At 37.8% G+C, this 17400-nt stretch overlaps 2 protein-coding genes across 5 annotated transcripts in view; one reads left to right on the plus strand and one right to left on the minus strand.

Moving 5' to 3' along the window:
* SMARCAD1 (SWI/SNF-related, matrix-associated actin-dependent regulator of chromatin, subfamily a, containing DEAD/H box 1) overlaps positions 1-14228 on the plus strand; it is a 48547-nt gene extending 34319 nt beyond the window's left edge. For all 4 annotated transcript variants that reach the window (XM_030010100.2, XM_030010109.2, XM_041123162.1 and 1 more), the window contains 15 exons: positions 304-506; positions 1739-1829; positions 3071-3170; positions 4676-4735; positions 4944-5019; positions 5495-5630; positions 6613-6750; positions 7064-7159; positions 8021-8138; positions 8400-8521; positions 9680-9868; positions 10770-10888; positions 12366-12548; positions 13268-13377; positions 13677-14228. In XM_030010100.2, the coding sequence (XP_029865960.1) occupies positions 304-506; positions 1739-1829; positions 3071-3170; positions 4676-4735; positions 4944-5019; positions 5495-5630; positions 6613-6750; positions 7064-7159; positions 8021-8138; positions 8400-8521; positions 9680-9868; positions 10770-10888; positions 12366-12548; positions 13268-13377; positions 13677-13738 (1803 nt within the window). In that variant the 3' untranslated portion in view covers positions 13739-14228. The remainder of the gene's footprint in view (positions 1-303; positions 507-1738; positions 1830-3070; positions 3171-4675; positions 4736-4943; positions 5020-5494; positions 5631-6612; positions 6751-7063; positions 7160-8020; positions 8139-8399; positions 8522-9679; positions 9869-10769; positions 10889-12365; positions 12549-13267; positions 13378-13676) is intronic.
* Positions 14229-16859: 2631 nt separating this feature from the next.
* Positions 16860-17400, minus strand: part of HPGDS (hematopoietic prostaglandin D synthase) — a 30868-nt gene continuing 30327 nt past the window's right edge. Inside the window, exon 6 of the mRNA XM_030010129.1 lies at positions 16860-17261. Within this exon, the coding sequence (XP_029865989.1) occupies positions 17097-17261 (165 nt within the window). The 3' untranslated portion in view covers positions 16860-17096. The remainder of the gene's footprint in view (positions 17262-17400) is intronic.

The following is a 17400-nucleotide window of genomic DNA, read 5'->3' on the forward strand; positions in this document are numbered from 1 at the left end:
TTAAGAGTTTAAAGCTCCTATATTTTACATTAGAAACTCTTCAGAGAAATTGTTTCTTTTATTTTAAGATATGTTTTACAGTGTGAGGAGCTGTAATGCTGACCTTCTGTGTGGATTCACAAAGTTTTGCACTGGGCCAAGCATGTAATGAATATTTGAAGTTTTGACAGGAGACTGGGATGCTGTTGCTGTCTGCTACTTGAAATACTTGCTGCCTGCAGCAGCTGTGGATTTTCACCATAGCACCTTTGCTGCTATTACCAGTGTTCATAGTTGGGTTTTTTTATTATTATTGTTTTGCAGTTTACAAAAATGACTAAGACTACTGGTTTGTCAGAAGACATAGTGTGGAACTGCAAGATACTGCTGAAGGAGAGGGACGTGGTTCTAAAGCTCATGAATAAATGTGAAGACATTTCAAATAAACTGACAAAACAAGTAACCAGGATTACTGAAGATGGAGGATGTGGATGGAACATAGAGCAACCCTCCATTCTGAATCAGAGGTATCTTTCAATTTTTTATACTTACAAGGGTTTCAGAGAATAAGGTATACTTGAATACTGGGATTTTCAAAACTGCAGTCTCTGAAAGTAGAGTTGCAAATGTTTGACACTTACCAGCTCTCAGTGAGCTTGATAGCAATGTGCAATACTTGAGGGAATACAACAAATGTTTTTAAATGTATCAGGAAAGTTGGTGAGGAGGATAAGAACATAAAACCAAAAAGATATAACAGTGCTCAATACCTTGTGTTACTTGTTGCAGTTTGTGATGAATGTAGAAGCCAACCTTGAGTGATGGGATCATGAATTGTCAACTTGTTTCAGACAAAAGCCCAAACAAAACTGTTTCTGTAATGGGGGACCTTTTCTTTCAAAGGTGCCAAATTGAAATGAACCTGAGCAAACTTGTAAAGTTTATTAGTTGGACTGAAGGCCTTGGTCAGGAAGTTCAGATGTACAAAATGATCTAGAACTCTGTATCCAGTGGGAGGGGCACCGGGGATGTGTTGCGGGGAAGGACTAATGTCAGAGAGGTAAATTGGTAAGGATCTCCAAACGGATATTGGGAATAAAGAGAGAGCTTAGGAGGAATGGAAATGGGTATGGTAGGGGGCATTATCCTCAGGGTTAGGAAGCAGAAGGGTGGGTGAAGTGGGAATGGCCAGGGTAGCAACCTGGATTAGACTTGGAGGCTGTTAGTGGTAAATAGCAAAAGGATTTTTCAGCTATGTCAAAATAAAACCTGAGAAGAAGAGGGAACTGTTTGGAGGGAGCCTACCAGTGATGTTTCTTCTTTGGCAAAAAATGCTGAACTGGTTGACTTGCTGTTGAGTGTTTTGTGGGTTGTGTGTGTTTAGGTGTTTTTTTGGTGCCGACGCCACTAAAGGCCACTTAATTTTTTGCATATTTTAAAAATGAGCAGTTGTTGAGCTGCTTTTAAGTGGTTGTAGACCACTTATTTGAGAAGAAAGTTATTTATTGTAACGTTCATTTTGATGATTTAAGATATATGAAAATTCAGATAAACTACTTGCAAAGTTCAGAAATGCTCTTTGGTATTCAGGTGACTGGTTAAATAAAGTTTGTGTTTTTCACTACACGAGGCGATCTGAAGTGCATTAAAATATAGGCAATGTTAAACTTACCATTCTGTGATTAACGTAAGTGTAAAGTTGTGTTTTGTGGAGAAACAAATAAAAGATGGTTAAACGTTAAGCTTGATTTCTTAACAGTTTGGAACTCAAGCCATATCAGAAGATTGGTTTGAACTGGTTAGCACTGCTGCATAAACACGGATTGAATGGCATATTGGCTGATGAAATGGTAAGTGTGAAACTGATCATTTAAGAATTGTTAAAAGTTTTGCAAAAATGACGTTGTTAAATTCTTCATTTCCTAGAAATGCCAAGCAGAAGATAAGTAATTTGTTTTAGCTAGTACAACTTAAATTGCAAACAGTTTCTCCAAATGTTTAGAAGCTGATGAGCTCTTACTTTCAATTTGAAAGTCAAAGGTAGCCTAAGATTCATGGACACTGATAATTACAAGTCATGTCATATCTTCTGATGCAATGGAAGCAGTTTCTACCATAACAGGTTATCCTCAAACCATTCATTTTAATAGCTCCTTGCACATAAATATAATTCATTCTACTTGTCCAGCATTTAGCTGCAGTGAGCCCCTATCTTCTACTTTTCTCCATTAGTTTCAAAACAGGTAGTTAACAATACAGAAAAAACTAAGTGCGTAGAAACCTCTTCTGTTTCTCCAGTACTTCAGCCATCTCTTATTACACTCCCTGTAAGTTTTGAAATAAGAGCTTAGGGGTTTGAGGTTTTGTTTCGTGCTGACACCACCAGTAATTGTACAACAGAACAAACTTAGTGATGCTGCTGCCAAATGCTAAATTTGTTGTCGGTTGCTTTTAATCCTGGCTGCTGTTCATCTTGTGACGAACCATGAATGAATGGATGGGTTTGCTTCGCTAAGACTCAGGCAGTGTTTCTCAACTTCCGTATGTTTCGTATTTGTAAGAACTACCTTATGTGCATATTTTGTGGTAGGTAAGATAAATTTTTAAATCCATGATACAGAAGACAGGAAAGTGAGTATTGGTGTATACATAGGCTTATCTTAAAGAAATCTGATTTCCATATTAAATTCCACTTCAGAAATAGCTGGAATATCCTTTGTACAACTGGCTCAAATGGAAAGAAACAATTAGTTTCCAAGTAATAACTTGTCTGCAGCACTGTTTCAGGAAGGCAAATTTTTGAAGAAGATTTGAGGGATGAACTTGAACTAAAATGAAAAACTTCATAAATGGAAAAGATGAATTCCTGATGCTCAAATGTTGAGCTGAAAAGATAATTAAGTTTGACTGTGATTGTACTTAAGAAGGAATTGTCTTCTGTAAAACAATGTGGTTAAACAGAACAATTTTTCTATGCAGATTTGTAATCTTTAGTTAACATTGACTACACTATAATTGTCTTATGAGTACAAAACACTGTTAATGTTCTACAGATTGTAAGTTTTGTTTAAATGGTTTTGTTTTCTCTTAGGGCTTAGGAAAAACAATTCAAGCTATTGCATTTCTAGCTTATCTCTACCAAGAGGGCAATAGGGGTCCCCATTTGATAGTTGTGCCAGCTTCAACATTAGGTAAGTTACAAGCCTCAAAATTATTTGTTTGTTCAAAAAAAAAAAAAAAACCATGGACAGACTGTGAAGCAAAGATAATTTTGTGAAAGAAAACTTAATTTTCTTATGGTGATATTCAGCTCCTTAAGTAATTTGAATTGGAATGCAAACCATACTGAAGGCAGGCTTGTTCTGAATTAATTAGACCTAACATGGAATTTTTTTTTAATATGCTCTGTATGCTTCACAAAAAATAAAGCTGCTTGTTACAATTTGAACTTGTTTAGCAAAGTAGTCTCTTTGCTTACTGAATATTGGCTGAAATTCCCAGTCTTCAGGCTATGCTTAGGATTAGGTATCATGGCATTTGAGACATTCAATGTCTTTTTTCCTCTTTGCTGCACAGAATCTGTCAAAGCAGATCAAAATCCTGAAATCATGAGGTTGACTTTTAGTTGTGTATTTTGGTTGTTTAATGACCTCAGTCAAAAGCAGGAAGAATATGGTGGAATAAAATATGTCAGTGAAGCCAATGAGTTCGAGCAGAAACTAGTTCTCCGTGGAGTTAAATTTGGTTTTGTTCACTGATTATAGAAAGGAGAAAGTAACAAGTTTAATTTAGAAAGAAAATGTTGCTTTTAATATAAAATACTTATTTGGGCTTCAAAAATTTCTCTTAACGCATCAGAAAAGCTTCTGGTTGTTCAACATCAGTTCAAAATTGCCGTTTTCAGTGTGCTTTTAAAATCCACCAGAAGCCATTTTTTTTAACTAACTCTTAAATATGCATGTTCCTTAAAACCTGAGGTGTACATAAAGGTGTAAATGAAGGCACTTTTGTGAAGCGAATCGTAGAGGCTCGTGAATTGCAGCGGCAGCTTGGCCCAAGCCATCCAGCACAGGAATGCCTGGGAAGCATGGTCTATCCGCAGCTTTCCTGTCACTTTTCTGGAGGTGTCTCCTCAGCTCTGATCTGGGTCACGTGGAATTTACCAGAGACCCCCCCCTTCTGCTGTGGTTTGGGGTCAGCATTTGTTGACTGTCAAGCAGTTTCCCCTTGGGCATGGTAACCTTGCTGGTGGCCGCTCTGCTGGCTGTACTCCTGGAGCTGGGTCGAGTTGTCAGGCTTTCTTGCCTACTCCCAGAGGCGCTGTGTCTCCTGAATGAAACACGTCTGGATGCGAGTACCGAAAAATGAAGTGATGTGCTTTCTGAGGATTTAGCCATCTAGGGAAGCAATTGGGCTGAAAAGTTAAGCATTGTATTATTTTTTCGTGGTGGTTACAGACCACGCAGGGTCTGTTTCTGTAGGAGTTTAAAGTCCAAGCTGGTTAAGCAAGAGTGAGTTACAGCAGTGTGGTCGTGGGTTGTTTAATTTCCCTAAATATTATTCTTGACCTTCAGGGGAATTTAAAGGGATTTGCTTTCAAATCAGATGTTTGGTTTAATGTTGAGGTGTGTCTGAAGTTACATAAGACATAACAAAGGATAAATGACTTGTTTTTTATTTTAATGATGTCTTACAGATAACTGGATAAGAGAAGTTCATTTGTGGTGTCCTGAACTGAATGTCCTTTTTTACTATGGTGAGGAATCTAATTTAGAAATGAATCCAATAATACAGTTGCTTGCATGGTCAGCCTAAGAAAAGATGAATTGCTCATGGAAGCATTGTTTTAAGACAGTTGTTTAAATATGCATATTTATTGCTGAATGTATTTGTGTACTGTCTTAATTTTTGTATGTATATAAATATATGTAATCGTACTCATTTTATGTTTTGTCCTTTTGTAGGATCCCAAGAAGACAGGAAACATCTCAGGGTGGACATTAATAATAAAGTTGTCGATTTCAATGTGATTGTAACTACGTAAGTACAGTAATTGTGTGACAAGTGAGATTGTTAGCTGCTACTGACCTCTAGTGGTACAACAAAACAAACCATGTTTGGAGTTTGGTGAGATGGGAAGGGAACTTATTTTTGTTTTCAGGTAATGGTTAACTAAGGTTTTATTAATGTCTAACAGATACTATGTTATAGATGCTTTAGATATTATCTATTAATTACATAATACATGCTAATAGATATATATTACTTTGTAATAGGTTTGCACAGTTTTTTGGAAAGTGTTACTGAGAGCACTGGCTCATCAAGTCAACTGTAATTATTTGCCAGTAGTAAACTGTGTTATGGTTGGTTACTTCTAGGCAGTTTTACTTACTGGCCCTCATGTATTCTCTCCATAACTCTTAACAATTTTAGAGAATTTAATTTGAATGTGATAACAGCATGTTCATGTTAAATTTGCATTTAATGTGTCTTTTATGATATCTTTCTCTGACAGATACAACTGTGCAATTAGCAGCTCAGATGATCGAGGACTGTTTCGCAGGTTGAAGCTTAACTATGCAATTTTTGATGAAGGTCATATGCTCAAGAACATGAGCTCTGTACGCTACCAGCACCTTATGACAATTAATGTAAGAGGCTTAGTTACTGTTGGGTTAGAGGGGGCAACTCCTCTTTTTTCTGTTTTGTAGTTATGGGCTGGCAAAAAATGGAGTATTAACTGTAAAGTTCATATACACATAGTGGTCCAGAAACTACAGTATGTGAGTAGTTATAAGTGTTGATGTGGTCTTAGGAGTGGATCCTGCATTGTGAACTCGTTCAGGGATACAAGCTCCCAAAGAAATGTAATAAATTTCCTATAGCATCATTACAATGACAGTAGTGGTTCAGTTTCAGTATTAAGCAAATTTCCAGTTTTATCCCACAATAGTAAAGATTATAAAAATGCTGTTCTGACGACTTGCACTGAAACATTGTAGTATTTAAGGACCTACTCTGATAAGACTGCGCAAGAAAAACTAGCTTTAAAATTATTTTTTCGTGTAGCTTGTGGTTTGAGTCAGCAGCATTTTGAAAACTAGAGAATTTGAGTACAGCTCTTTCTCTGATTATTGTGATTTAGCACTGTAGTATTTGTACTTGGCACTTACGATGACTTTTTCAAGATCATATTTTCATGAAAAGCCTTTTTAAGAAGCTGATCTTTAACCAATTAAACTATGGCTTGTACTTGCAATTCAAAACTTGCGTGCAAGTACTGTATGACATTAGAAAAGGTATGATATAGGAGCAACAATTAGCACATTAACTTAAAACAAACCAAACCAAACAATAAAAACCCGAATAGAGCCATGAAGGCTTTTCTTACATCTGGATTAGGCTTCCTGAATAGTCTTAAAATGCTCAGTTCCCCACAGATCTGTAAACTGTTTTGTTGACTTAACCAGGAAATTATTTCATGAGTTCTAAATATATATTAAGTTTAAATAGTTATAATTTAAACCAAGCTCATTTTCTCAGTTCTCCATAGCTGTGTTGTTTCTGCCAATATCCATTTTTAACCTGTTCGACTAATGTTTCTCACTGCTGTTTTCCACTTTGGACAAACAGGCAAAGAATCGCTTACTGCTAACGGGGACTCCAGTTCAAAATAATCTGTTGGAATTGATGTCCCTTTTGAATTTTGTCATGCCACATATGTTCAGCAGTAGCACAAGTGAAATCCGAAGGATGTTCTCTTCAAAAACAGTAAGTATGTTATATTCTCTTGTTGAAAATAACTTTTTTTTTTTTTGCTACAACACTGCCATTGCTGCATAACTTCTGTTTTATTGGTGTCTTATGGAAACAGGTAATGTGATTATCAAAATCTAGAAAATAAAACAATGAAACAAACCATTTAAAGTAAGAATGTGGCATAACAGGATATCTCAGAATACTAATGGTCCTCTTGAATCTGTCTGTTCTGGCTGGGTTTTTCATCAGGTTAGAATAGTTAAGGTAGTGTTGTTACAGCTGAAAACTTCACACTGTAATTTAATTCTTGCAATATTTTCCTTAGAAGAGTGCTGAAGAACAAAGCATATATGAAAAGGAGAGGATTGCACATGCAAAGCAGATAATAAAACCATTCATCTTGAGAAGAGTAAAAGATGAGGTAATGCTTTATCTTTAAAATAATGGTTTCATATTATCGAAAAGCCTGATAATCTTTGAGACAAAAAGTAGAATTTAAGGTCAAATTTTGTCAGTGCTAGTTTTAGCTGTTTATCTAGGAGGAGCAAGAAACTTGAGCTATTTTTCAGGAGTTTGCAAGTAAAAAAATGACTTGCTGCAGCTTTGGGATTTGGTGCTTATTATTTGCTGACTATTTACAGCTGGAAGTTTTAGTTAGGAAAGCTCACTGAAAGATGATTCAGTTAACTGCTAAGCGATGAGAAGTGAGAAATCCTCTACATTAACCACAAAAATATTTGTGACTTTGTAGTAATGATGTTTTATTTTAACTGAAAGGATTAAGGCAGTGAATGTGCATGTATGTATTTGTGTATATGTATATTACTAGTAATGTGTGTTATTTTGCTATCATCAAAATGTTTATTTTTTGTTCTAAAATCCAAAACCTATTTAAATTCTTCTATTTAGAATTGGATATATAAAAGAAAGGAAAAACTTAATAGTGATCTGAAAAGTGTTTCTGTGTACTTGCATACTTTAGTAGTCAGTGGCTTGAAGAGGGTATCTCTGATTAGCAGGGGAGTAGGTTCTAGGTATTACATTTATTATTTTGTGCAGTTTTGAAGTGTGCAGACCATGTTACTTGATGGGGGGGTGATGTATAATCCAAATCAAGTTCTGAATAAGTCAAACTGCTGACTCAGCAAAGTTGCAGCCAACAAAAGGAGTTGGGGAGGGGAGAATGAACAGAGTAGCTTAAAAGCAGGCTTGTAAGACAGTACAGAATTACTGACTGTTCACTACAGTACAGTTTTTACCTGGTATGTTTTTATTTTGGCAGGTCCTTAAACAACTACCTCCCAAAAAAGATCTCATTGAATTATGTGCCATGTCTGAGAAACAGGAACAACTATACTGTGATCTCTTAAACAAGCTCAAGAAAACTATTAACAGTAACGGTATGTGAGGGGCTCATTTCCTTTTGCTGGATTTTTTTCATGCCCAAACATATGTCAAATGTGACTACAAAGCCCTTGCTTTGTAGAAATGTCTAATACTCAGAAACTCACTATATCCCTTCTATGAATTTTTCCTAAGTTCAGGTAATAGGTGAAATGTCAAATTCAGTCCTTACAAATAAAGTTCTCCTGAGAGATAAAGATGTGTCAGATAGGCATCTATGTACTACTTCTGAATATACCTTATTTCTTTGTTTACAGAGAAAAACTCTGATATGGGAAATGTAATGATGCAACTTAGAAAAATGGCTAATCACCCCCTCTTGCATCGTCAGTATTACACGACTGACAAGCTCAGGACAATGTCCATGCTTATGCTCAAGGTAAGGTGATGAGATTCAGAAGCAATCTTTAATTTCTCAGAACATTTAATGCAACTTAAATAGATTTTTTTTTTTTTTTTTTTTAAATTGTCAGTCCTCTGGTCAAAAGTGTGTCTTTGCAAAACTTAATTCATTGTTGCTGCTTTTTATTTCTCTGCATCTATCCAGTGCTCTAGTCAAGCTCTGTATGTGTTTAACACTGACTTTTGTATGAGATATTAGAATGGAGTGAACAGTTGTGGGACTGCAGTCATCTCCTTTTCATGAGCTCCCCTTTAACACCTCTTCCCTCCACCCCAAAATTTAAAACCAAAGTACTTATGAAAAATATCTTGGGTGGGCACTTGAGTTTACTAGTATTTTCTGACTAGCAAGAAATCTAGGCTGTACAGAACTAAAATAGGGAAGGCATAAGTATTGAACTGTTGAGGATTTTTTTTTATTTATTTATTTTTAATTTGGCTGGGGTTAATGCCTGTGGAGTTTGGGGAAAATTGTTGGTTCTTTCTAAAGTATACAAAAAAAAATCTGAACGTGCAGCAGGTGCTCTAAGAAAGTTGCAGCTGGCTTTGAATAGCTTCAGCTTTGTTTTAAAATAAAGCCAATCAAGGTTGGGGGGAAGGGAAGAAGTGACCCATTGGTTTATGAAGGATTTTTGTCCCTTTTTATTCCTACTCATACCATCGTACTCTCCAGATGTGGCTTTTCTTTTCCTCTTTCTTCCAGGCATGACATCCCTCTACCCACCCTACATCTTGGGCTGGGCTTCCCATGTCTTCTACCATCTATCCAAGGATTGGACCTCCCTTTTAGGGAATGTGTCTTCAGGGGAAGAGGTCTGATACAGGGGTAAAAGGTCATAGGGCTTGATGGGAAGTAGGTAATTGCTACGGAGGTTGAGCATATACTTCTTAGTTTTTGGTAGTACAAGTTCTTGTAAAAGCTAAATTGCAAAGTAATGATCCTCTACTATAAACCTGGGGTTGCAGAGTTCATCTTTTGTTGCTTGCATGAGCCACACTCTGGCATTTGTCCATGTCTAGTTGTGCTACTTTGTTCTTTCAGAAATTTTGGATGTTATTGCGTGGTGGTTTTGTTTTTTCTTGTCTGTCTGGCGAGATCGTGTATTGCATTATTTCCCTTCATTTTTGCTAACAGGAACCCACACATTGTGATGCTAACCCTGACCTTATCTTTGAAGATATGACAGTAATGACAGATTTTGAGCTGCATTTGCTTTGTAAGCAATATTCTCACGTCAGTGACTTCAAGTTAGACATGGATCAGATCTTGGATTCTGGAAAGTTTAGAGCACTGGAACGCATTCTCTCCGACCTTAAAGAGAAGGTTGGTACTAGAGATAGCTGAAACATCTTTTTCTGTCCATCTAAAGGGTGGCTCTAAATAACTGGTTAAATTAATGTCTGCTAGCTGTATATGCAACCCAGTTGCTTTTCTGTGGAGTATTACAATGTGATTTAGTACATGTGCAGTATTGCAAAGCAATGCTTACAGCTTTTAACATGCAGTCCTGCCTACGCATGTCACTTTAGAGACAGCTGAAATAAGCTTTCCCATTTTTCCAAGTTTCAGAATATTAATCCCGAGTTAACACTACTTTCTCAATGTACGGAGGGCTAGCATCATTTTCACAGCACATGAATTTTGGCCTTCTTTTGGCAATTCAATAAGACTGTGTTACATTAGAATAATCATGTATGTATTAAGCCAGTGTAAAGGTAAGAAGCGGTCACTGCTTTGAGTCATAGATTCAAAGTGGCTTATTTTACAAATAAGCATGTACTTCAGAGTATCCTGAGTTTGCACAAGTGTACACTGTGCATCTGTTTGATTATTTCAGACAAAAGAGTGCTACTGCTCTGTATTATATGGAATATAGCTTAAATTTAAGTTCCTGATGAAAATATTTTATTGCTTTTTATAGATGGAGTAGGTCTGTCAATTATGCATTTGACATGATTTCTAGATTGCTTGGGCCACCTAAGTATAAAGTAACTAAAAAAATTATTGCACTGACAAAAGGTGGGTTAATGCAGCAGAAATACTGGATAAGATATCTTCACTGAAAGTCAGTCCTGACTTGATGAATTTCAGCTTAGTCTTTTAGTTTGGAAAATAGCAATTCAGTTGAAGTAAAATCACGTGTTTGTACCAATAAAGTATTTGTGTAGTTCGTTATCTGTCATTGAAGTCTTTTAAAACTTTTGTTTTGCTTTGTCATTTCCAGGGTGACAGAGTTGTGTTGTTTAGCCAGTTTACTATGATGCTGGATATCTTGGAAGTTTTCCTAAAACATTGGCAACATAGATATATTAGGTTGGATGGAAAAACACAGATTTCTGATCGGTATGTGTCTTTTTTGCTGAAGATGAGAGAGAAAAAGTGGATGTGTGCATGGAGGCGGGGAGGTGACTTAAAACCCTTACCTTTGTTTTCCAATATTGTCCTGGTTTTGGCTGGAATAAAGTTAGTTTTCTTCCTAGTAGTTGGTATAGTGCTGTGTTTTGTATTTAGGATGAGAATAATGTTGATAACACACTGATGTTTTAGTTGTTGCTAAGCAGTGTTTATACTAAGTCAAGGACTTCTCAGCTTCTTGTACTGCCCTGCCAGCAGAGGCTGGGAGTTCACAAGAAGTTGGGAGGGGACACAGCCAGGACAGCTGACCCAAATGAGCCAAAGGGGTATTCCATACCATATGATGTCATACCCAGTATATAAACTTGGGGGAGTTGGCCAGGGGCCACCGCGGCTCAAGGATTGGCTGGGTACTGTTCGGCAGGTCCATTTTATTGTGCATCACTTGTTTTGTATATTATTATTATTATTATTATTATTACTATTATCCCTTCCTTTTCTGTCCTATTAAACTGTCTTTATCTCAAAACACAAGTTTTGCTTCCCCCCCCCCCCCCCCCCCCCGATTCTCTTCCCCATTCTACTGTGGGAGGAGGGAGTGAGCAAGTGACCATGTGATGCTTATTTGCCAGCTGGGGTTAAATCATGACAAATGTATAGAATTCTGTGGTCACTGGGCATTGAAGGGGTTTAATGTTGGATTTCAGATCACCTTAGTAAGGATGAGGCTGAAAGGTGAGTTTTAGATGGTTGGGTTACAGTCGTAGCTATCGAAATGGAAAACTTTTGTCTTCAGCAGTTCATGGTGTGTTTGATTTGCTTGTGTGTCAGCATGCCATAACAAAAGCTCAGCTGTAGATACTCCTTGGAAGTACATCTCTGTTACAGTAGGCAGAGAAGCCCCTTTGTTTCTCTAGGACAGACCATTTACTTTGTCCTTTACAGCTGAAAATGTTGCAATGCTTTTCTTGTATTTGAGCTGTGCTGGTTTTCTGCTGTTTCCTGTTTCATGATTTTTTTAGATTTTTTTAGGTGCTCTTTGTTTCAAAAAATTGTCATTCTTGCTGTGGTATTACTTCCCACTTACAGCTGAAGTCTGTTACTTCCCTTGTGTGTGCAGTTAGTACAGAAGACAGTCATGAAGCTAAATTCCTCCCTCCCCCCGATTTGTTTCATGTACTTCAGTCTTCCCTCAACTTGCTCTTTGTATTCTATGATCATCCAAAATCTTTTTCCAAGCCTGTTCTCATTCTTTGCTATCGATCTGTCACTGAGTATGTTTCGCTGGTCACTGCTGAGGACTGTTGGTACCCTTTTTCCTTCTGCATAACATCTGTACTTTTGAGCTGCTTTGCAAACACCACTGTCCTCCCTTTCAAAAGATCATCCTAACTTCTGTGTTCAACTCTGGAGCCCGTGCGGTGTTTTCTCCAAGGCCTGATGTGTGTTTTCTTGTGTTCTGCAGGATACATCTAATAGATCAGTTCAATACGGATATGGGTATATTTGTATTCCTCCTGTCAACCAAAGCTGGTGGCTTGGGAATTAATCTGACCTCAGCAAACGTTGTTATTCTTCATGACATTGATTGCAACCCTTACAATGATAAGCAAGCAGAAGACCGATGCCATCGAGTAGGTCAGACGAGGTAAGACTTTTTAATTATAATGCTTGGCTTTTCTTGGAGGCAAGCTCTCAAAGGAAGCTAAAAGGACAATATTTTATGATTAAAACTGCCATTTTAAGCAGAGACTTGTGTAAACCAGCTCTGGGTTGTGTGGGAGCTAGGTAACTGTAATTGTCTTAGCATATGTTGCTGCCAGAACAAACCCAACTTACATTCTCCTTTTTCTAGTTCTCTGTAACTCTCAAATTCTCTATAATTTTAAAATTTCTGGTGCAAGGAACTATTTCAAGGCAGATCTGAAGTCTCTGGGACTGTTTGGCAAAGCTGTTTGTTCTCTTCAGGAGACTTCTAAGCAATAAAGTGCCACCCTATCATCAAGAGTGGGCCGTTGTAGAGTCCTCTGTCAGAGTAAGCTAATGTGAGCAATAGAGTATGTTTAATAACTGGTATTTCAACTGTAGTATGGGATGAGGAGAAAGTTAAGTTGTTTCTATTAGTGGAGATTTTTGTGACCATTCAGAATTTGCGGTGGCTGGGAGTGCGGAAGAAAACAAGTTTTCTGGCAGTACAGAGCACAGTTGGTCCAGACAAAAACTAGAAGCTCTTCCTATTGCCCTTTTGTTCATTTCCTCCTCCTTGTTTTAAACCACTGCCAGCTGAGTAAAGGCATAGCATCCTTCCCTTTTGCACTACTACAAAGAAACTATAAAAACGGATTTATCCTATTTTGTGGTTTTCAGAGAAGTAAAAGTCATAAAGCTAATCAGTAAGGGAACTATTGAAGAATCCATGCTCAAAATCAGCCAGCAGAAATTGAAGTTAGAACAAGATATGACTGCAGCAGATTCAGGTAAGTTTCTTGCACGTAATGATGTCTGCTTAAGTGAATTAAGGTTGCTGCAATATATTATTCTGAAAAAACAAGGTTCTTGATGCAGACAAGCCTTTTTTTTTCATGTTAAATAAACTAGAAAGATGTATTTGTGCTGATTATTGTTCGGTCTGACAGGAAAAGCCCTTTGAGTCTGACCCACAAATCAATGACAGATTCCTACAAGTAGAGGATTTTGTACAGTTCTGGGGATCTAGACTTTTGTCTATTTATGTGAAATATTTTGAGCTGTACTAACGCTTGTTTTTATTTCTCAGGAGAAGAAGGAACCATTCCAGCAGATATAGCCACGCTATTAAAAGCTTCTTTAGGTCTCTGAAATGTACATATGTTGTGGAATTCAAGGAAGAAAGGTGATGTACCCCAAGGACTCTTACATTACTGATGACCGTGAATTTTATGAACATTTATAACTTTTTTGTAGTTTCTTTATTGTATTCCTCATGGTATTGAAAATTTTTAACACCAATAGCATTCTTTTGATGCTTAAAAACATAAATGGCCCAAATGTGCCAACATCAGATGCTGAATAAACATTTTACAGTTCACTTTTCAAAACGGGGACCTAAGTAGTAATTGTTTTAACAAATCTGCTACTGCTTAAGATTTGTCAGTATTTTTGTAATTATTTCTACCTCCAAATATATATATATATAAACTGTCTGTTTCACTGGATTACAAGTGTAGATTTTTTTATATGTGCCTTATTTGACAATGCTCGAGTCTGTTTCTGCTTGTTTTGGTTCATTTGATGTACCGTACTGGTTTTGTATCAACTTGTTCAAATAAAATTCCATAGATTAACAAAATGTTTTCATTTTGTGATTATTTGAGGAGAGGGGGTGATAACTTGCATGTTATAAATCAAATAGGCAGCTTTCAAACTAGCTGAAATGTTCCATTTGAATTGACTTGGCTTTATCCAGCAGTAGTTAATTACTAGTGTTTCATTATACTCTAATCACAGTTGTGTTAGGATACCAGTTATAAAAACAGAATTCCTGCCAAATGGAACTTTCTACCTGGGCTGCAATTTTTTTGTCAGTCCCTGGTGTAGATACCAGATGGGCGCTCTGCCAATGAAGTGCCCTAAACACAAAGCTTGTGTCTTGCTCTCTTCTTGAAGCTTCAGTGAATTTTGAATTCTTCTCAGTGAAGAGCTTCAGTGGTGTCAACAATGAGGTGTGTCTCCACCTGAAGTTTATAATCGGCTGGCAAGGATGTGATTTGAGGAGGTGGGAGAGGAGGATATCCATTTCCCTGGACAGAGGAAAAGACTGAAATTTGGTCTTCTGAACTCAGAGTAGTTAAGATTCAGACTGCTGCTTTTTTAGAAGCTGAGGGGAAGGCAAAGTATGGGGAAGTCCTTATTGCCCCTGCCCTCTCTTAAAGCCTCAGCTGCTGTATGTTCTGTGCAGAGGTCAGCAAATCTGTACCAGGCTGAATCTCTTGGAGGATTGCATCTTAGAATTCACTGTGGTTTGCAATATGGGGTTGATAGTTACCACTCTTCTGTGTGTGGTTATCACAGTCAGAAGACACTTTTTGCATCTTTTGAAGGAGCTTAAAGCAGTTTTATATGAAGAGTAGGGAAGAGCTGTGGAAGTCCATGGTTGCTCAGTATTTCAGCCTGTCTTCAGATACTGCTAGTTGATTAGTCAGTGAGATGATCTGTGAGTTGGGCATCTGGGTTTTTTGGTTTGGTTATGGCTGTGGGTATTTTTTCCAACTGTGGATGATTTTTGCAAGTACAAAATGGATGGAAAATGAAAGCTTTTAAAATGTTTCAGAGTTTGAACTGAACTTTATTTGGCTTTTACTAGAGATCTGTGACACTGCTGCATGTTCCAAAATGCACAGCTGAAGGGTGAAGAAATAGTTTGTTATATGGGAAGGGAGAAGGGTGAGAATCAGTTTGTCTACCATGCTGCTTTAATTCCACCTGTTTTGTTGGACTGAATAGTGGGATTTAAGACAACCACAAGCGTTTAATGCTGCAGTTAATTAGGTTGTCTATTTCTGTTGAGCATGATCCTAACCCAATTCTTGTCCCATTGTATGTGCATGTTTCTTGCCTGTTTGCTTCAAATGTGAAATGAAACAAAATGCCTGCCCTATAGGGTGGCTTGTGTGGTGTTTCAGTTTGGTATGTGTATGTAATCAGTTAATGTAGTCTGGCTGAGCAGTGGTTACTCCTTAAACAATCACATCCCTAGACCCCTGGGGTCAGTATCTGTCTTTAAGTGCTATGAAGCTTATATGTGTTTCTGCCTTTTTTTGTTTATTGTAACTTTTTCTACCCTGTTTAATTGGAGGTCTTAAGAGATTGGGGGGTTTGGAACAGATGACCTCTAGAGGTCCCTTCAGCATCAACCATGCTGTGATTCTGTGTCTCTGGTCGGGAAAGATGGGGGGGGGGGGGGAACAACAAACAAACAACCCCAACTATCTGAAGTCTGTTGCTGAAGAAGAGAGCAGAGTGGGAGCTGAAGAAGGAAAAACCTGTAAAGAGCTAGAACAAAGCATGCAAGGAATTGCAAAGCAGGTGGAGATACCGTATGGGAATGAGAAAAAGATTGGACCTTGCTTTCAGTTCTGCCAATACCTGGTTTGTCTCTGAACTTTTAGTGGTTGGTTGGTGTCACTCATATGATTCAATGAAATAATCCATATGGTGGGAGGGGAAAGCAATTGTGAAGGGAAATAACTTTTCCAACAGTGGCCATTTTCAGCCCAGAGGATTGCCCAAATTTGTTGTGCTTTACCTGCTTACACCACGCAGTGGAGTCCTCTTGCAAGCACTTGTCTCTCCTTGAGTTTGTGTAAACCACTTGCATCTACAGTTGTCCACGTTGCCAGGATTTTCACCTACCTGTTTTCCCAAGTGCTGGAAGAACAAACTGTTTGTTTCTTCATTTGTCCTAAACCTGGTTTCCACCCCTGCCACCACTGCCCCTCAGTTTTTGTCTCCTACATACTGGAAGAGATACAGAGCTGCTGAATGTTCAGTTTGCAGCTGGTGTGCTTATGGAGAACTGGTGCTGGTGTGGGCACCAGCTCAGGTGAGCAGCTGCTTTTTGGTTTGGGTTGGGTTTGGGGTTTTGGGGGGGTTGTTTGGTTTTGGGGGGGGAGCTGTTGTTTGGGGTTCTTGTGTTTTGTTTTTGGTTTTGTTTTTTTTTTTCCCAGTGGTACAGCATAAACTTCAAGAGGCTAAAGAAAATGCTTGAGAAGCTTGAAGTTTGTTGACTAAGTGGGTCTGTCTTTTTTTTTTTTTTCTTTTTTGCTTAGTGTCCTTAGTCCTCCCACACATTTATCCTCTTGTTAATTAGCCTGCTTTCCTCCAGATTGAAAGTCTACAATAAACAAAGTATTGTTGAGATTGCATCTCACCAGGAAGGTTTACTCATCTCTTTTCCCTTTGAGAGTCCACAGAACAATAATTGGATTGATCAAGCACTTTATTAGTAGTGGGGGGAATGTGATTGAAACCACAGGCTCTACTTGACTAAATCAGCTTTTTAGATTCTCTCTTATAAATGGATACAAGTGGTAGATTTTGATTTGATATAGCATACCCATCTGAAATTAATTTTAGAGGCGTTGCAATTAATAACTTAGGATGCTTGTCATGTTGAAAACTAAACATGCATTTGTTTTTTCCAGTCTGAACAGCTGATCTACATTGCAGTCTTCGGTCTTTTCTGGATCCAGGCTGCAATAGCTGGAATTGCTTGCACTCTGTCTCTGAGAGCTAAAAGTCTGGGGTAGTTGTCTGCCAGGTCAGGTTTACAGGACAGAAGTGTTGTACTGCATACATCCCAGTAGAAATCAGCCCATGTTACCTGGTGGAAATGGGAGAGAAAGCACTAAATTGTAGTTGGTAATCTCAAGAGCTGGGACTACTAATATTCTTGGCAAACTGCAGAAATGAAACATGAATTGATCAGTTTTGTGTGTTTTTTAAAGCCTATAATTATAGAG

This window comes from Aquila chrysaetos, chromosome 1, assembly GCF_900496995.4.
Source record: "Aquila chrysaetos chrysaetos chromosome 1, bAquChr1.4, whole genome shotgun sequence".
NCBI lineage: Eukaryota > Metazoa > Chordata > Aves > Accipitriformes > Accipitridae > Aquila > Aquila chrysaetos.